A 21,102-nucleotide genomic window follows, 5' to 3' on the forward strand; every position below is an offset into this window, starting at 1 on the left:
CCAAATCATCTAAAATCCCAACTCTAGCTCTTTTAAAAAAAATATCAATCTAAATCACTTCAAATCAATGCTCAAACAATCCTCATCAAGTTTACTCAATAATCTAGCTCTCTAATCAACAAAAGAACCTTGAAATTGCCATAGATATGTGGTTCTGTGATTCAAGGTCTGATTTTGATCCAAGTTCACAATTGGTTCTCTTTTAGTATCAAAAGCAAGTTTTTTTAAGTAATTTTTATTAGAAGATACTATTAATTTCTACCTAAATTTGTTTATGATAATATTTTTTCTAATCCACTTTTTTTTGTCTTGTTTATGGTCCTACAAAGAGAGTAGAAGCCCTTTATATAAAATATAGCATTAGCACTAATTTTTTTTTTATTATGTTCCTATCTTTTATCTATGTTTTTTATAAAAAAATTGTAAAAATTTAAATATGTGAAAGTAATATTTTTCTTGAAGAAAGTAAAAGTAATCTTTATTAATAAAAATAAAATTTTGAAATATCATTAGATGCATTTTTGTACACATTATTCATTCATTATAATTTTTTTTAATATATATTAGCCAACTTCTTACATGAAATTATAATCCATACTTATAATTTTGGCTTAAGATTCTTCAACAAGTTCTTTTTTAGTGATATATAAGAATTGAATGCCATCCTTTCATTTTTTATAAGTTGATCAATAATTGAAAGAAATTATAATCCTTGTCATCAACCTATTGATGATTTTGTACATCTTAAAGTAACATTTATATCAATTGGTTGTCCATGTTTTGTATGTGATAAAAAGAAATCGGCAGTTATAATACTACTTTGTAATTAATACCAACATGCATAGTATATGACATACTTAACATCACCTCTTTCAACTCCTCCTTCAGAAGATTGGATTTCTCCTCATTATTAGAAGTCTTCTAGCAATGCTTCATTTATTGACAAAGATTGAAGATTCTTTCTTTTGTATTTGCTACATGTTTTTTTTGGTTTGGCTATTATAACATTAGCTTGGTTGTATACAATTTTGCAACAACATTACTAAACCATTTGTCTCTAATTATTTTTATGTTGTCTTAGTTGAGTAGAGAGACTACTAATTAGCTAGAGAAGATACTTGTAGGTGTGTTGTTTGTACCTTTATATTTGGATTAAATTACATATTTTATAATTGATTCATGGCATTCAATATGTTGTATGTAACAAACTTTGTTTAAATGACAACTATCACGTGATGTTGCATTGGATGCTAAATCCCGTCAAATGTACATGATTTAGTTTGATTTAGTGGTTTTCCATCCATTTAGTTTTTTTTGTTAGTTGACTTTGTTAATGCCGATTTGAGTTTGAAGACTCAGGAAGAAAAACTCCCTTCACTTGACTTGGCTATGGTGATTTAATTATTTTAGTAAAGCTTTAGAATTTTTTCTACTCACACTTGTACTCTTGGATTACCCCTTTGTGGCACGAAAGATAACTTAACTTATTTGTGTGTAGATTTATCATCTTTCTTTGAAAGTATATTGGTTGTATATCTGTATTTGATTTAAATTGCATATTTTGTGATTGATTTATGGCACTCAATGTGTTGTATGTAATATCTTTGTTTACACAACAACTTATTTTTGTTAACTTTTTAATTATTTATTATAAAAAATATTTTTTATACAAAATTTGAATATATATATATATATATATATATATATATATATTTATTTATTTATATTTTTTTATTCTTTTTTTATATTTTTTATTGAATGAATGTTAATTTATCTTTTTTTAAGTTTACCATAATCAACAAGACTTAAGTTTTTCTCAAGACTTAAGTCTTGCAAGAGTGGCTAATGTTTTGTATAAAAAAAAAACCTTTGATACAATATTTTGATATATAAAGTTTTTTATTCTAATTGATGCAATTAATTAGTAGTTATTGGAAATAAATTAATTAAATACTATTTTTTAAAAAAATAAAAATTATTTAAAATCAAGTTTTATTAATTTATAATTAATCATTTTTTTAATTATCCTATTTACTACAAAAAGTTGGTATTAATATAATAATGTATAATATACTTAAATCAAAGTTTTATAAAGTATTTTAATTTTGATTTTACTCAAAATAAATAGTAATTATTTAATAAATAAAATTTTAAGTATTAGATAAAATAAACAAGTTTAAAGAAATTCAATCTGAGGTTTATTGATATCAAAGATTAAATTGTATACAATTAAGGATAAGATTAAATATGATAAAGTTAGTTTTACCACAATTATTTTAATCGCCATAGAGTAACGTTTAACATAATAAGAATCACCAATTTATTCATATATAAAGTTTATTAATTTATATAATTGATAATACCTATGAGGTTGATGATGTATATACATATATATATATATATATATAGAGAGAGAGAGAGAGAGAGAGAGAGAGAGATAATTAACAACACAAAAGAAGCATGGATGAAATTTTTATAGAATTTGTAGTTAGATTTACCACAAGAAGTCCAACTAACATAATGTTTTTTTGCCTATACTCTCTAATTACTGATAGAAATTTTTTAAATACTTAAAATTTAACCTATTTTATAATCAAATTTATTGAACATAATTTACATCAATATCTAAGATTAAAAGTAAGTATCAACTAAAAATAATAAAACTTCAATTAAGTTAATATTAATAATACTTTAAGATAGTTTTATATTATCTGTGTCCTATTTGTGTGTACAAGTACTAATATTAATAAGAAATAGTTACATCTATCAAAAATTTCTTAGGTGTATATGCTTTATTAATATAAAATTAACAAAAAATATTAAAATATAAGAATGCATTATTAATTTATAAAATATTTCAATTTTAAACCAATATTTAATTATTAAAAAAAATCTTCAATAACTTTGATTTAGTACCAAGTTTCCAAAATAATAGTGTGCCTTATTTGACATCTAAAAGTGATAGATTCAAAATATATTATAAAACAGCAAGAAAATATTGATTAACCACAAATATTAATTAAAGTTTACAAAAACTTAATTTGTTTAAATAAATTTTATACATTAATTTATATATATTTAAAATGTTATATTGTATCATGTAATAAATATTATATTGTATTATAAATATCATATTATATTATATAAAAAAATTAGGTGTCTTATAAAAGTTAAAGGATGTTTTAAACTTGTTGAAATTAAACTACTTAATCTTTTTTTAAAATATTTCAGAAATTGGTGGCTTTCAATTTTCCTAACTTCTATTTTAAATACATTATCTTCTATAGAAATTTTTTATCTTCTTGAAGCACAATTAATCTTTATATTCTTTTAGAATTAATAGTTTAAATTTAAAGAAGAATACTTGCATTTTAATTTATTTATACTATTTTGGTACTACAATCAATTACATACACTCTTTGAACATATATAAAAAATGGCCTTACATGTAAGTTTTAAATGACACGTTTTTCATATTTTCTAGTTATTTAACTATATATCTTTTAAATTTCTTAAATTGGTTAAAAATGAAAAATTATTAATAGTTGTAGTTTTTACATGTTTTTTCTTATCTAACATTAAAGGCTACCATTTACAGAAAGTTCTTTACAATTTTGATTCGTAGTCTTTTTGAATCATTGCATCCTATAGTGGTTATAAGTTTTATCATTTATTATTTTTACTTTTACTTTTAAAACCTTTAAATGTATTTAGAATTTTTAAGTTATTAAATTAAATTATTTATAAATCAAGTCGGTTCTTTTGTTTTAACATGAATTTGTTTCATTTACTTCTTTAAAGTTGTTAATACTATAATTTTTATAAAATCCTCATTTTGTGGCATGAGAGTAAATAAAGAAATGTTTAATCTACGTCTTCAATCACATCTAACTTGGTTGAGAACTATGGGGAAGAAATCTCAAGTAATAATCGGATTTGAGAGAAGTATTCACCTAAGATCGTTGATATTCAAATGCTCTTTCAAAGCGTAACCAAAACTAAGACTTACGGGTGTAATACTTATCAAGGGATAAATGTAATTCTTACTCATGGAGAATACAGTCTGCTTAAGAATCCTACACAGTAATTTCCATGTTGAATTTAATGCCATTTGCACACACTGATAAGTACTACATGAGGAACCCAATGGTTTGTAATGATAAACTCTAGAATTCTCACAAACCTTCCATGCGAAGGCAAGCATCGGTGATTGTGCACAATTTTTACTCAAAAAAGTCACTAGAAAAATCAAGATATAGATCTCTATTCTATCTCCATAAGAAAAGAAGGGATTTGGTTATAGAATCAGAACTATTGCCAAAGAATCCTCGAAGTAACACCGCTGTCCAAATGGCAGGGCGTACTTGGAAAGGGGTTCTCCAGAAAGCGAGCGTACAAACTCTGAGCAACTCATGTCAACTAAGAGAACTCCTGTACCGTGGATGTAAATAACTATTGCACAGATTGTTTACCTTCAAAGGAAAACAAAGTATTGTTAGTACAATCATTCAGCCTTCAAATCAAGTTTCCTTGTCTACGATGTCCTAGCACTTGACACTAGAGTTGCAACGTCGCTGTCCTTCGCGGAATTCAAAGTGATGACTTCCCTGCATTCCCATAATCGAAGTTTAATCAGTCTGTTCAGATAAAGCGCATTAGATAACTTACTGCAGAGTACTCAATGAAGATAGGACCCTATTCTTACTATTATTAAAAGTTGCCAAGAACGCAAGCCTGTGCCACGGGATGCTCTGCCACAGCCTAAGATAGCTGGACGTTCTGCTCAACAAATTTAAATTGCTTGAAAAAATGTTATATTATTCTCACCGGTCTCCATAATCAGGGCTCACAAGCTCTTGCTCTCCCATTTGCATTACTCTACTGTTTTCAAACCTGAAAAACAACGAAAATTTATGAATCTTTGGCTTGGTTGTAGTTAAAAACTAACGTAAAAGACACCAGCTAAGTTCTAAGAACCAGTTGACAAAAAGAAGATGGTCGGAACAGAGTCCAACATTGCAGGAGTACAAGATTAATGCAAACACACTTTTTAGAATTGAAATTAGGGGAGTTGACTTATCCAGAGAATATTCATTGAAGGAGTGAAAATTCATGTACGAATCGTAGTACGTAAGAAAAATGGCTGACCTAGATGAAAGAAATGTCCGCTTGAAGTACACCCAGTTCCCGTCCTCTTGTGCAGGATCTAGTACCAAGTAAATTACGAAGCACACATAAAAAAGAATGATTACAGTTAAGATCACTATAATCGGTGTAGAGTTCGCGAGGCGGCTTAATACTGTTACTAACAACAGGTACATATTGATACTAATTACCAACACTGCAATGGTCCAAGCTATCACCTGCAACCACATAAACAATTTGCAAAGATATTACATTCAATTCATTTGAATTTCCATTATGTAAAACCACAGATTGCGCAAGATGAAGATAATATGGAATCTAATCGTAATTATTTGATGCACATATTTAGAATACAAAAAAATCATTAAAACGCATCGTTAACTTAATAATATACCCAACGTGGAAATGCACCAAATGTGATTTGCAACAGTGATGTAAACTCTTAGAATCAGGACTTTCAGTACCTTCGTAACTTTGGTGATAACAAAAACACCCATGACTCGTGCGTTGGAGACTAAGCAGAGTAGCGGGATAAGAGCAAATGGCAGTTGAATAGATTGCAGAACGTTTAGCCATTCGCTCAGATTATCCAGCTCGTTAGCTGAGCTGTCAAATATAAGAGCCACTATGATTGTCGGAACAATTGCAACAGCTCGCGTAACCAGCACTCGAATCCACTTCTTGACACGCAAGTTAAGAAAACCAGTCATTACAAATTGACCTGCCACATAACACACGATAATGAGATTCTTTCTAGGCTAGGGAAGCTCTAAGCTAAGCTGTTAAAAGCATCTAGACCAACGAAATCTGTTCCGTATCAAACCTGTGCGTAACCCTCTGGTTGCTAGCTTAATTTACAACATCAAAAAGGATAGACGAGCTAAAAGATCTGACCTAATATACAAAGCTTGATTTACACCTCTGCTCATACTTTCCTATGTCAAGAAAGTATTGATAGCTAAAAGATCTTCGTCATGGGTCAATTTTAATAACCATAACCTTTATGATTAAGATTGTGGAAATCAAATCAAATCATTGACGTACCAGTATATGTGCCAGTCATTGTGCTGCTCTGACCAGCAGCTAGCAACCCAATTGCCCATATGTATAAAATTGGAAAGAAACCACCACCGTATCTCTTCTGGAGATACTCTCCAGCATTTGCAAGCCCTATAACTCCTGCTTCTTCCTTCCCATGAAAGGCCTTGGCGAAAATAGCCATGATACAAAGGTTGATCAAGAAAGTGATAAAAAGGGCGACTGATGACTCGATATTATAATAACGCAGAGCTTCACGCACGCGACTCTTCTTAGAGATGTCTATGTCCCGTGATTGGACAAGGGCGGAATGCAGAAATATATTATGTGGCATGATGACAGCCCCCACGATCCCCACAGCCTTATCCACTGCGGTTCTAGGCACTGACGGAAAGATGAGACCTGAAAAGTGGCCAGCAGATTTTGAGCACACAAAGCACAGGTGGCATTCATGCAATATCAATCATAAAAGTAAACAATGAAGAGTGCGTCAACGTCTTTCAGAAACTAGAATAGTTGAGAAAATTCAGCGCACCAGAAGCAACGGCTTTGACATCTGGATTGGTCTCACCAAACATCCAAGCAAACGAAAGTGCCATAATTCCAATAAATATACAAAACAAAAGCTCCAATTTCCTAACGCCAAAATTTTCCAAAAAGAGGAACAAGAACCTGGATAAAACCAACAATAAACAACCCACAGTTACAAAACACATAAATGAGGTCGAGCAATCTAACTACCAGGCTTTAACGAAAGCCAGGCTACGTGCTTGTATCAATACATTCATTTCCATCGGCTGTCGATAAGTAAATAAATAAATAATTCACTGCCAACATCAAAAAAAAAAAAAAAAAAAAAAGGGAGAGAAGAATAAGAAGTTACTTCCTTGAATCCACAACTTTGTCCAGCAACACATGGAAGAGTGGAGTCTTGATCGTATTAACGAGAGTTGTTACCAAGCTCGAAGCTAACCGATTTTGACCTAAGACAAGACAAAAGATACTTCTGATGTAATTTGGTGTAAGATAAAGAGCATGTGCGTACCCATCGACCCCGGTTATTAGCACACCAGCCCAAAGGGGTATCCAACCATTTGAAAGAATCCTGAAGGCGATGGCACTCCCAATAACTTGTTGAACATCGGCACCAATAATAGCAATCTCTGTCATGATCCACAGTACCATGCGAGCCCATACAGGATACTCCTCCCTGCACAGCTCTGCCAAATGACTACCTGTTGCAACTCCAAGCCTCGCGGCAAGTTTTTGGGTAAAAAGTCCCATGACTGTGGCCCACATCAGTAACCACAAGAGGGCGTATCCTGCTGTTGCTCCCGACTGTAGATCACTTTCAATGTTGCCTGGATCAAGGTATGCGATGCTCATCAGAAATCCAGGACCAGCAAACATCCAGAGTTTTTTCCATGAAAATCTGGGAAGAAAATCTCGATCCGCTCCTTCTTCATCAACATCCGGTTCTTCACCAAAAGCAACGTGTACTAGCTCTGATTTTTCATACGTCCTTTCGTCTTCATCCTCATAAAAGTGTCGCCCAGTGGTTTTGGCGCCATTTTCATCCCAGTTTCTTGGGTGCACAAGGGGCTCAGAATCTGAAGTCATGGTTGGCAACGAACCCATCATCTTGAGCTTTGAACCTCCCCCTAGCTCTGATGCTTATTAAAAATTCACTCCAATCCTAGTTTGATTGTCTATATCTACCTCTGCGCCTCTCTTTACAAACGAATGCATTGCTTCACACGAATATGAAGTCCCATGACTTAGCTTGTACAACTTCATCACTCCAATGACTGAGGAGGCGCCAGTGGTAGCGTCATATCTGTGTACACCAAATTGTCTTACACATTCAACCACGACCTGTAACGAAGAAGAAGGGGAAAAAAAAAAAAAAAAAAAAAAAAAAAACAATGTTTGCTTTGCTGAGAACTGCAAACAACAACAAATATGGAAAAAATAATGTTAGATAATGCAGGGATAGTAGACTGGCAAACATAAGTAACTTAAAATCCACGTGGGTCGAGGATTCATCAGGTAGCTTATCAACTAATATTTCCTGCAGCCTAGAAAAAAATCACGAATAAGCCGCAGCTGATACCTCTCCGCCTGCAACTCCTACAAGATTCCGCTAACGAACCGGACACACTAAGTTTCCCTCTGTTTGTTTGTTTGTTTCTTACTTTTTTTTCTTTTTTCTTTTTTTTTCTTTTCTAGCATTAGCTAGCACATTCTCAAGTCCAACTGCATTGCCTGCTATGAAAAGGAGGGATCACGAAGAAAAATCACATCGAGTAGACTGAAACGGCCAACGAGAACAGACGGAAACCCAGTACGTTCTTAATTAGAAACCACAACTCATTAACAATATAAAAATGGCTTAATGAAATACTAAACTTCTGAAATCTAAACGCACTATACGGCATCTCAATAATAGTTAGCTGCTCTCGTAGCTGAAGTGCTGCCGCTATGGAGCATTCGGAATGCACGATTCCCAATCAACGCCCTCCTAATTCACATGATCTAAGCCTGCTACTCAAGATTTCGCAGCATTTACTACGACTGCCGTCAAAACCTATTAACAGATCTCTCCCAACCAAGATCAAAACAGGGTAATGAATCAGCAGGAGCAGATCCCAGGGACTAATGGCTTCAATCAAGAAGCCGTGAGTGGGCAAAACTAAATCGTTCCACGACCATCTCAATCGTACAATCAATTGCCTAAGCATGATTGAGCCGCAAACAACCGCTGACAACGTCACTCATTAGAAAACCCTTTGAGAGACAATAACACACTCCTCCATGTTACAAATTCCCATTGTGAACCGCACACTCTCTATACCCACAACCAGGATTCCTTCCTCAATCCCCATTGAAACGACATACTCTATCCAACACAGCAGCATGGCCACACCACACAAAGACCAACCCCAAAACGCGCTAAAGAGATCACTGCACCATTGCTAGCGGATTCCTCACTCCTCCACCATCCATGCTCCCACTATCCTCTTCTGCCGCAGTCAAACTCAACCTCCCACAATCCTCCCAAGATAAATATATATATATATATATACATTAAACATATTAACATTATCAAATAACACAAAGAAACACCCGAATAGTTGTCCCACGCTACGCATCTAACTCACTTGCGAGCTGTTCCTCTACGAGACCACTGTCCGAGACAACCAGCACGACACCGCTCTGAGAAAACCAGCATCGCACAATGGCCCCAAAACCCTAAATTAATCGTGGGAAAAATCCTCTCAATCCAGCACCGATGTCCGCAACACCGCAACCGTTCTATGCGCATCTTTTTTGTCCCCTTCCTGTGCTCGTCTCAAAACCGGCAGACAATTCCCGCGATCTCACAATGGGAGAGAGCGAACCTTTGCTGGTAAGAGATTCCTCGATAATCTCTCTCTCGCTCGCTCTCACTCTCTCACTCCGTTTCCGGTGTAATATGATCCCGCCTCGCTCAGCCCGGAGCTGGATGCAAGCGCTGCTGCAGCGCAACCCCCGCTTTGACGAAGCCCCTCGCGCTGAAGGCCGGGCAGCGGAACGAAGCTCTCTCTCGCTCTGACTCTGGGCATGGGTCCCCTCGGTCTTCCACCGTGGGATGGCCACCCATCTGCCCATTACCGCGGTGGGGCCCCCCTTCTCTTCTCTTCTCTTCCATGAGCCCTGCCCTCTTCATAATTTTCCCCATCTTTCTTTTTTTTAATGTACTGGCAGTACATTTAGTTTCCCTCTGTGACTTTGGAATATTCCCCTGCGGTTGAAGCCGCTCAGAAGGTTCTCCCTTTATGCAGCTTGCATGCATGCCCATCAGTACCAAGGACAATAACAACAATAATAATAATAATAATAACCTTTGAGGTCAAGCCCTCTTCGATAATTCTTCTTCTTCAAAAACAGATGGATGAATGGTAGTGTGTGTGTCCTGTCCATGTCTTGTAGATGAGACTCAGTGTTTTCGTTTTTTTTTTTTTTTTTTTTTTTTTTTTGTAGAATGCTCCGTGCAATTGCATTTCTGCAGCAGGGAATAGATGAGTCCTCTTGAATGTGCACTGCTTTGCTTTCTTCCCTAGGATTTACACTGTTTTACTTCACTTGGATATGTGCAGCATCCCTTCTCCTCTGTCTTGGAAGGGGCAATCTGCACAGTGCATTAGGGATTGGAGTTGACTAATACTGAATACATGAATGGGGTACAGTATTGTTTATTTATTTACATGTTTGTGTGTGTGTGTGTTGAATATAATATATACAGATATGTGAGTGCGAGTGTGTGTGAATATATACATATATATATATATATAGATGAATGAGTGCATGGACATGTAGGTATAGGACAAGGAGGGGGTGGGGAGAGGTGAATATAATGTAGTTTAAAATTATTGTGTGTAGTACAATAGAGAGTACTGGCTACAGTATCAAAGGCTGGGGTGCTATGCATAGGTGTTGGGCCTGGAGAAGATTTTTAAAAAAAGATGATAGAGTTTATCCATAGAACTCACCTACTACACCTCAGGATTTAGGGTCGCTTGCATTGCACACTGTATTTTAGATGACATTCATTTGAAAGATTTGGTTATGGATGTTTTGTAACAAAGCCAGATTAGAAAAGAAAATAAAAAAATCTCTTGCATTGTTTGTTTATCTATTCATATAAAAATGTATTCAATGCTGTGGGTTTGAGTAATTCCTCTCACAGTTTCTCATTCCACCCTAAAACTTGCAGCTTTCCACTTGGTTGACCCACAACCCTACCCTCTGGACTTTCTCAATTGAATTATTCATTGACAGACTTAAACTCGAATGTGGGGATGTGAATGGGTGAGAACATGCAAATTTGGAGGGGGTAAAATTGGATGATATGGACCTCTTGTGGTTGTTGCTGTTGTTGACCAATGCCAAATGGAACTCTTCATAGACGTGGATGGGTTGCTGCACAATTGCACCAGATCCCTCAGTGCTGCTGCACAGAGACATGTGTTCAGATCCCTGATGCCTTTTCTCCATTAAAAGATTAAAAATGGGCTTGTGTCTGGCACACTCAAAAGAAAAGCCCTGCACCCTGGACACATACTCCCCCTGTACAGCACTTAGGCACATGGACATAGAAGATGCAGGCAGTAGATGAAGACAGAAACAAAGAAGCAGAAGATGAAGAAGAATACCCCCTCCCCCCTTTTTTGAATACTTCAAAACTTCCAGTTCCTTTCAATGTCTCACAGAAGAACAATGAGCCTCACTGGCCTCTGGAATGACCTCCTTCATAGCACCTTGGAAGAGGAGAAGGAATGCTGTATTAGTGTGCTTCTGTTTTCACACACATTGCAATAATAAAAAGAAGCATTTTGATACAAATAGAAAAAATAAAATTGGGTGACTGTTTATGAAATTATTGTATCAATGTTGCTGCTTTTGATCAACTTGAGGATATAATTGGAATCCTAAGCAAGTAACTGTTGTCTAAGATATTTATTATTGAATCACTATCTTTTTAGAAACTGAAGACTAACTTGTAAAATGTATGTCATGGAATTATTCCTTGAATTACTGTATAAGCATTCTTTTGGTTTTTTAGTCAATACTGTTCTGTTTTGATTTCCCATGTGGTGGAATTTCAGCTGTTTTTTTTGTTTGCAACATTAGAAATAAAAAACTAAAAAAAGAAAAAAACTGTATATTTATGACTTGGTTCTTTGAAAATACAGCAACTATATTCAACATATTCAACACAACCCAACAGTTGCAATTTCTTTAGGAATCAAGAGGTATTATTATTCTAAGTGTTACTATTTGAAAATACTGATGTTTGATTTCTCCTAAGACACAATTTAAGAGTTATTGTATATTTATTTTTGATCAGTATTTTTGATCTGTATTAGTATTTTTTATCCCAATTTTTTTTCGATGTATTTTCTCACTGAAATAAATTCGTTGTTTAAATACCAGTTTAGCCTTCAATTCAATATTCGAATAGTCAACTAATCAAGTTCCAGCTGAAAAGAATAGATAAGTAACCAACTTGAAAATTTGTACAACACATGCAAACACAAATTCCAAAATTTCCAAAAATATATATTAAAATAAAGTTTAACGCGTATTCCTGAATGATTTTTCTCACGCAAATTTCAATTAAATAAATAATCATCTATACAACGATAGTCATTCAAACATTCATCCACAATGGTGGATGAATGGATGCACTCCGAATGCAGCTCCGGGTGGGAGAAAGCGCACGGGGCAATGGCGGGTGCAGATGCGGCGGCGACCCTTCGAGGAGCGCAACGAAGACGGCGAGGAAGAAGCCGGCGTGGATGCTCGGCGAAGCAGCAGCAGCAGCAGCAAGAGAGAGAGAGAGAGAGAGAGAGAGAGAGAGATCGGACTGACAAGGGAGTGAAGTGAGGTGAGGTGGGCAAGGGAGGATGGAGAGGGAGAGAGAGCGAGGGCGTTGTAGGGAGAGGAAGCAAGCATCTGAGTGAGTGAGTGAGTAAGTGAGTGATGCGCCGAGAAATATTCTGACCCAGCTCCGATGCCCCATTCTCCGCTATTCTTTTTGCTATTCCTCTACTCTCTCCACTGCGACATGCTGCTACATGACGGGCCACGTTGCACAGTGGAACTCACCACGTGGGCTTCACGGCGCTTGCGTGCGTCGCTGCGTTGAGGATCGGGCTTGTCTGCTCTATGTCGCATGCTCTTCCTTCCAATCGTCGCTGCTCCCTTCCCATCCCCTTCCCTCTCGGGTACCCATTTCCTCTTTCTCGCAGTTGCCTCGCAATTCTTCCGTTTCAAAGCTCGCTTGCTTGCTTGGAATCTCTGGAGCTTATCGGCTATCCTTGACACAGCATCCCTACCAACAATTCCAGGTGTGGATTCGACGTCCTGCCATGTAGGCAGATTCTGAGGTCACACTCAAGGTCGCAACTAGCTCGATTTTTGATGAAAGAGGGGGTGGCGTATGGACGCTGCATGTCGCAGGTGATGAGTTGTGTTTTGACTAGACACATCTTTATTTATAAGTTGGGGGATATTTGTTGTGTAGACAAATAGTGTGTCATGTTAAATTGAGTGTTAGTACGACCGTGCAGGGCCACTCTCTTTCAGTCTGTCAAGAATGGAAGTGTGCTGGGAAACGATGGAAGATTCAGTTGCACTTTCGTCACGCCATAGCGCAAGCGTGATCCAAACCCGAGAAGAAACTGTAGAGACCCTGTGGACGGTGCACCCCAAAAGTGCTCTCGGTTTTTTAGTACCCTGAAGCTCAACCAATATTTTTTTTTTTTCCCAAAGGAATAAATGTTCCAGATCCCTCCTTTTTTGAGATTTAACACCTGTCTCTATTCTCAAGGCTCCTCTGATGGCATGAGCACTTTCTCAATGGCAGTGTCGCATTTTGCTAGCACTTTTTGCAACCGAACCGCCACCGTTTTGATACCCCATCAACCACATCGTCCAGGGTGCAATGCTAAGATCATTCTTCAGTTAAAATATAAATCCCAGATCGCATAACTTGGACCAGTTTTTTGGCGTTTCGTTCATGGGCGACGAATCATTACCCGGCGCTACAACCGTGTTTACGAGGGCCTGTCCGTGGGTTTTGTTCAAATGTACTTTTAATGCGTTGGCGAAGACTACTAGATTTGTACACGGGACGCCTTTATCTCACAAAGTCGTCAGTACGAAACAGACGACACGGGGGAGCCCATCCGTGCAGTTGGCTGAACGAGGCATCAGTGAGTGGCACACGACACATGAATATTAATGAAGAAGTTGTGCTCGACACACGCTCAATCGATGTTAAATACATACCCTGTGTGTCGTCCAACATCAGTCTAGTGTGGATCTGAACACTCGCAGCTTGATGGTGATGGTGGTGCTGTAAAGCTCCGCAGATGGATCGGCGATCCTGAAGCAGCTCATTCGACAGGCTTCACCACAATATCGACTGCTTGTAAACTGATCGTTCCACATTTTCTGATGCAAACACAGAAACACGATGAAATATTGACGTTGTGAATCAGATTCACCGCATGTTACAACAGAATTTTCATCTCATCACGTTTTTTTTTTGCAGTGCGACGTGATCGATGGTCGTCTGAGCCGGATGGTGAGGAGTTTGATGATATGTTGTTATTATTTCTTTAACTGGTGAAATTTTCAGTGATAGTAAAAGGAAGTGAACATCACTACAATCATGACTATTGATATCGTTGATTTTCTTCTCGATGTGACTGTGTATCATGCAACTATTGTGATATTTCTATTTAATTTTAATTTTATAGTTAATGTCAAGTGGATAAGCTGGTTTGAACTTGATTTTGTTGGGAATCGGCAATATTCCAACACTAATTCATTGCATTGAGTGGAGCTTTTTGTCATGTCCATACTGAATGACACAGTGAACAAACATAAATATTATGCCACTTGTGTAGTTTATCAAATGACAAACAAATGAGAGACATTCATGCATCTTGTGAATGAAGAGTGAAGGATTGGGCAAGTTCGCATTAAATTGGCTTCAACTTTAAGACAATTAGCTTCAAGATTGGTTCAATATGTATGTATATATCTATATGTATATATATACATAATCATCCAAAATTATCTGGTTCTTATTTTGAAGTTGCTTAAATGATATCTTGTATCGATACAAAATGATCCCAGAGCATGCTTTAAGAAAATCAATGTATACTGTTGGTATTTTTATTTTACATGACTAATTTAGATTTGTTGTCATGTTAGCTACTTATAAAATTAAATCATTTAAGATGTAAAAAAAATTGTTCCTCTTAGTTGTAGATTTTCAAAATACAAAACTGATCTAATATCATTACGTTTTGTTACATCTTTGAAATCTTGTTATGATTTTTTTGTTGAAGCTTAATTAAAAAATGTGTTGTAAGAGTTACTCACAAGACATGTGTCAATTTCAACGGACACATGAACGAATGACAGATAGACATATATATAATAGTTTTTAAATGTTACAAAAATGAAAAGCCATGCTCCCAGAACTCAATGGACTTATAACAAATATGCATGAAATTTACATGGAGGTTGTTAAATATATACTTTAGAAAGAGTGGACAAAAGAAAAGAAAAGTAGCAATATACACGTTTGTGGTTGTGCTAAACAAGGATTTTTGGCAAAGTCATAGATTGTGATATATACATATATATATATATATATATATATAGATGTCATATACAGTCATATATATTTATTTATATATTTATATCTAGTCGTATCTCTCTCTATATATATAAGTGGTTAATTCTTCTATACATTTTTGTTTCAAGGCAGGGAAAAATACAGTAATCCATCGATAACAATCTATTGTAATCCTTTATTGAGATTTCAAAATAAAACAGTATGTAAAATTTATTTCTTCTATGTTAGATCTTAAATGTTGTAATTAGAAAAATTAAAAGACTATATAGTACCTGTAATAGGTATTTTATAAGAATAATCATATGCTATCCATACTCAAAAAAAATCAATAATAAAAATTAAGTACACAAATAATTTTGATGAATTGAATAAATGAAGAAATCTAAAGATAATTTTATATTGAAAAATTAGATAGATTTATATTTAAATTTTAATTTAAACAATGATTTTTTAATGAATTTTTTAAAATACCTATTGAATTAAAGTAATAATAAAATACACTAGTGAATGTTATCAAATATAATATTTAGAATTTGGTGCAAATAAATAAATACAATAAATTTAACCAAGCATCTTAAATAATTAATATCTATTATAATTTTATTATAATCTAATTTTATAACACTATAATTTTTTTCGAATATTATAAATTATTTAATAGTACTTATATTAAGAATAATAAAATGAGGATAAATATATTTTGAAGATTAAATAATATATATATATATATATATATAAAGAGAGAGAGAGAGAGAGAGAGAGAGAGAGAGATGTATATTCATTCTACATCTTATAAAAAAATATTAGTAAAATTATCAGTATTTTAATGTAAACTCTATCATCTTTTAAGTAATAGTATTGGCTAATATATTAAAAATATTTTGAAGTAGATAGGATTTTTAAAAAAAATTATTATAAATGATTTTCATTATGAATAAATTATGACTATGAAAATAAAATATGTTATATATAAAAAAATTCGTTAATATTTTTATTTTTAATTCAAGTATTCTTATATATATATATATATATATATTTAAATATTATAATCAATTATGTTGATATATTATTTTTAATAATGTAAGAAATTGATATAGTTGTGATATGCTAAATAATATATGACATAAGTTTTGTCTAATAAAGAATATTAAGCATAATATATGATAAAAATGAATTTAAGTCTAATAAATCAAATTAGAAAAAAATAAGGTTTATTTTTTCTTTAATAAAGATGTGCAATAGTTTTTTGAAGAAAATAATATTTTTTGGTAAAGGAATATCTCTTTTATTGAGAAATATATTAGACTTGATTATTTTTCATCTTAGTAGTAATTCATCAAGGAAAAGTTGCCATTAATGCAAGATGTGGTAGAAAAAATACAACTAATAATGCCAAAAAATAGGCTATGATGAGAAAGACAAGAACTAAGCAGAATCCATGTTTGATAAAAATGACTTGTTTGAATTATTTTTCAATGAAAATTATAATATAAATTCAATTGTTATTGCTTTAATCAATAATTTTTGCTTGTTTGTGAATTGTTGAATAAATACATTATTATATGGTGTTTTTAATTGAATCTAATGAGATTGGACCAAATCTACAAAATTAGTAATTGATGTCTATAGAAAGCTCATGAGAAGACATAGAAAAATTTAGGATGCATCTTAAGAGTTTTTTTCACGACCACATAATATCACTACAATATTATTTAAACTAACAAGATATACAACAACATTGCTACATGAGTTTTTTTTTTTTTTTTTTTTTTTTTTTTTTTCTTTTCTTCATCATAAAGAGATGCTTCTAGCTTATTAATTATTCCATAGATGCCACAACTTATAAAGGATAAACCACTTCCATTGGCAAAAAAATTCACAAATAAAACATAGTCTTTTATAATGTACATAGTACAAGAAAAAAAGTTAAATTTAAGGTTTTAGTTAGTATTGATATAAATTTTCATATTATCTATGAATTTTTAAAAGCATTGGTATTATTGTTTCACAATATCAGTGTGAGCTTAAAGTGTAATGAAAATTTTCAACACAACATCAAAATAAAGTGCAATTGCTTAAATCATCAACAAATGTAGATATAGCATATTTTTTTTCATCAAAACATATTAGATGTTGCCAAGACTTCCGTTTTTGTTAAAAATCCTTGAATAGATTCAAATATATTTGGTGTTCTATTGCTTGATGAACTCATTTCTTAATCCTTCTAATTAAAGCATATTATATAAAATATATTTATCATGTTATTAGACAATGATATGTCATTATATAAGCCATTAAAGAAAAGAATGGCCAATAAGTGGAACAACAATACTTTATTGTCATTTGTTTTAAGTAGATAAGAAATGTGAGTGTTTTCATAGGAATTTCTAAAATCATTGGTAGAAATATTGGCGACAATTAAAAATGTCCAACCTACATTTATTATGTCAAAGATGAGTTAGAATGATATTGCATAAATAATATGACATGTATTTGAAGCTTCTTTTAGTAACAACATCTTATTTTGGCAATAGTACCAAGATAAACACAATACACGCTAATTACATAAGAACTTTGATGAAATGATAAGTCACATATTAGAAGGCAAGCAACATAGTTAAGATGAATTGTATTCTAAACACTTATCTTGTACAAAATCATGGTTTGGATAATATTAATTTGCTCTTTGCAAACAAGAACAAATGTTCTCATTACAATATCTTCAATAATCACTTTTTAGTTGAAAAATAGTATAATTTAAACAATTACTTTAATGAATGATTTCAAGATTGTTAATCAATGCTTTCAACTAGCATCAATATGTTGTTTAAAATAAACATCTACTACATTCTATGAAAAAGAATGTTGAAAATATATATTTATTTTTATTTATTTTTATTTTTATGCTATTGAACATTATTGTACTGTTTGAACTTCAAAAGGTATTTCTTTGTTTTGTGCTTGTGGATATTATTTAGATAAAAACCATCAATAAATGTTGAAAAATTTGTTGTTCTTTCTTGTTTTTGTATTCACTTTCTATCAACCATTTTTTTTTTTTTTTTTTTTTCAATTAGATGATTTACAAAAATGACAAATGTGTATTCTATAATTGATGCAACTTCATGTAATACTATAATTAATGCAATTTTAGAAAGTGACTTAAAGGCCAAAAAATCTAAATACAAATTTTGATACAAGAAGACATATTTAGGACTTAAGATTCTAGGTTTAAGAGATATTTTATTGGTGTAAGAAATTGTGAGTCCTAATAACAGATCTTAATTGAAAAAACTATTAAAAATATACTTTTAAATTATTTAAATATAAAAATATTGAAATTAGGGAGTCTTTTTGATCATTTCAATATTTATTAGGATTAGAATATTTATAAGATATAAGAATATTATTAGAAAAAAATTATAAAAATAAAATTTTAGTAAGTCTTGGAGGTAATTATCTTAGTTGGTTTAGTATTTTTACTTATTTCTCAGTATTTATGATTAGTTATTGAAAGAAATATTTACATTTGCCTTCTATTTATATTTATTATTTATAAAAATAATCATAAATTTTATTTAATGGATAAAAGAAGCATGAAAAAGAACTTCATATTTTTTTAATTATTTATAATAAAAATATTTCTTCTCATTTAAATTTATTTTATTATTATAAAAAATCACAAAGTTAACTTTGTTAATATGTTTTAAATTGATATTAATATTGTAAAAATATTATTTAAATTTTTAAAAATTATTTAGGAATATTTAGAGAAAATTTAAGACTTTAATAAAATTGAGTTTTACTACCTCGGGGGCTATAATAAAGAAATGGAGCAAGATTTAAAGACCATGTAAGATTTACAAGCTAATTGGATATTTTTTAATACAATAGCAAAGTCAAAAACATTTTAAAAGTAGTTATACTAGTAAAATATAGGAGGACTAGCAGCTAGTCTAGTCCTTATAGGACGGAAGGTGCACAAGTCTCATATGGGTTGTAGCACCTTGATTATAGTTATAAGGGTAAGACTAAGGCCTCGTGGCTTCTTTTAGATACTACATATATATATATATATATATATATATAATGGATGTAAATCTTGATGAGGCTCAAACCTTTGATCTATAAACAACTTATTCTTGAGATAAAATATTTTCACTTTTCTTTTCAAATATTTACTTGCAATCTTTGAACCTTCATAACTTTTTCATGGTAATTTGGATTTAGATGCTTCTTACATCATTGAAAAGATAATAAAATAATATATCTCTAAAAAAATATAATTTATTTTTTTACTTTTATTTTTTTATTAGAAAATAACTTAATGAACAAACTATGACTAAGTTCTAAAGTGTATTATTACTTGACTATATTTAGTTCAATTGTTTTATGTTTGTTCTTCTTTTTATCTCATTATTTTCTTTCTTTACTTTACACCACAAATTAAAAGTAACTCTTAATTAAAGAATAAATTTTATATTTATAAATATATTTCTATATTTAATATTCTTATAATATAAATATTTATTAATAATATAAATACTTCTTAATTTATAGATTTAAAATATATATAATATTTTTTGTTTTTTTTATTTTTTTAAATACTTAATATTGATTAATTATAAATAATACTTATTATATTATATTTATATAAAAATAAATTTAATAAGTATTTAGATTTTTTTAATTTTTGTTTTTACATTAAATTATTTAAATATTTTTTAAATATGTAAATAAAATCTAATTATTTTTAACTATTTTACCAAAAAACTATAAAATTTAGACAAAACATTAATACAAGAACAATTAGATACAAAATAAGAATCAAAAGAAAAGATAGAAGAATAAGATAATATTTAGATTTTTCTAAAACTTACACTTTTACACTAAAGTGCTTTTTTGTCTTATCTTCTTATTTTTAATTTAAAATCTAGGTTTTGTAGAAGGTTTTAGAAGAGATGTTGACAACAATAAAATGCCTTGAGAATATAAATAATCACTTATAGAAACTTCTAGAAGTGTCAATAAATTTAAGAAGATTATAGAAGACTATTAAAGGTTCTTAAAAACTTCTTAACAATAATAGAAAACTACCTAATCTTTTTGAAGATTCTAGAAGATGTCAATAATTTCTTATGATTTTCAAAAGTAATGAAAATATTTGAATTATTGTTGAAAGTTTTGAAATGTTCTAAAAAATGATTATATTTGTAGTTTGTAATATGGTTATTATAATTTTAAAAATAAAATTATTATTTCTAATGATCTTTTGATATTTAATTGCATTAGTTCAATATAATTTATTATTTATTCTAATCTCATATATTTATTTTATTTGATTTATTATTCTTAAATTTTACTTGAAATGATATTAACATTTATTTTTTATTATAGTTTACTAATTTTTTTGAATAAAACATATATATATATATATATATATATATATATGTATTATCAAATACTTTTAATCTAAAAAAATTAATCTTTAATTTTTTAAAATAAACTATATATAAAACATAGTTATAATTTTAAAAGTTTTGACTCTTTGAATAAAATATAAAGAACTGAAATTATTAATTTACATACTTGAGTCACTTGTAACATTAAATACAGAAATACACTTAAATTTTTTTAGTTTTATAAAAATATTTAAGTTAGAATATATCAATAACAATATATGCTTAAATTTCTCAATTACAAAATTATAGAAAATTTAG

General features: G+C 31.5%; 2 protein-coding genes across 5 annotated transcripts; one reads left to right on the plus strand and one right to left on the minus strand.

Moving 5' to 3' along the window:
- Positions 1 to 4,128: 4,128 nt before the first annotated feature.
- LOC112285108 (metal transporter Nramp4) lies at positions 4,129 to 9,744 on the minus strand. 3 transcript variants are annotated; one of them, XM_024525642.3, is made up of 8 exons: positions 9,585 to 9,744; positions 7,229 to 8,020; positions 6,719 to 6,855; positions 6,190 to 6,585; positions 5,610 to 5,866; positions 5,149 to 5,363; positions 4,828 to 4,893; positions 4,129 to 4,607 (listed from the first exon to the last, which is right to left on the minus strand). In XM_024525642.3, exons 2-8 carry the CDS (start codon positions 7,822 to 7,824, stop codon positions 4,535 to 4,537), a joined length of 1,740 nt encoding a protein of 579 aa, XP_024381410.1. In that variant the 5' UTR covers positions 7,825 to 8,020; positions 9,585 to 9,744; the 3' UTR covers positions 4,129 to 4,534. The 3 variants fall into 3 exon arrangements, with proteins under 3 accessions (XP_024381410.1, XP_090108235.1, XP_090108236.1); XM_090252109.1 differs by having other exon boundaries at positions 7,229 to 8,127; positions 9,585 to 9,742; XM_090252110.1 differs by lacking the exon at positions 9,585 to 9,744 and adding an exon at positions 9,345 to 9,573.
- Positions 9,745 to 12,270: 2,526 nt separating this feature from the next.
- LOC112284383 (uncharacterized) lies at positions 12,271 to 13,538 on the plus strand. Of its 2 annotated transcripts, XM_090252111.1 has the most exons (3): positions 12,822 to 12,953; positions 13,077 to 13,188; positions 13,299 to 13,538. In XM_090252111.1, exons 1-3 carry the CDS (start codon positions 12,895 to 12,897, stop codon positions 13,389 to 13,391), a joined length of 264 nt encoding a protein of 87 aa, XP_090108237.1. In that variant the 5' UTR covers positions 12,822 to 12,894; the 3' UTR covers positions 13,392 to 13,538. The 2 variants fall into 2 exon arrangements, with proteins under 2 accessions (XP_073391228.1, XP_090108237.1); XM_073535127.2 differs by lacking the exon at positions 13,077 to 13,188 and having other exon boundaries at positions 12,271 to 13,076.
- The last annotated feature ends 7,564 nt before the right edge of the window (positions 13,539 to 21,102 follow it).

Source organism: Physcomitrium patens, chromosome 7 (genome assembly GCF_059467195.1).
Source record: "Physcomitrium patens ecotype Gransden chromosome 7, ASM5946719v1, whole genome shotgun sequence".
Lineage (NCBI taxonomy): Eukaryota > Viridiplantae > Streptophyta > Bryopsida > Funariales > Funariaceae > Physcomitrium > Physcomitrium patens.

Coding starts and splice junctions, on each gene's coding strand:
- LOC112285108 (XM_024525642.3), bottom strand. CDS start 7,824: ATGATGGGTTCGTTGCCAACCATGACTTCAGATTCTGAGCCCCTTGTG. Junction 5,364..5,609: donor TTATCACCAAAGTTACGAAG/GTACTGAAAGTC, acceptor ATGTGGTTGCAG/GTGATAGCTTGGACCATTGC. Junction 4,608..4,827: donor AGCCCTGATTATGGAGACCG/GTGAGAATAATA, acceptor ATGGGAATGCAG/GGAAGTCATCACTTTGAATT.
- LOC112284383 (XM_073535127.2), top strand. CDS start 12,804: ATGACGGGCCACGTTGCACAGTGGAACTCACCACGTGGGCTTCACGGC. Junction 13,077..13,298: donor ATCCCTACCAACAATTCCAG/GTGTGGATTCGA, acceptor ACGACCGTGCAG/GGCCACTCTCTTTCAGTCTG.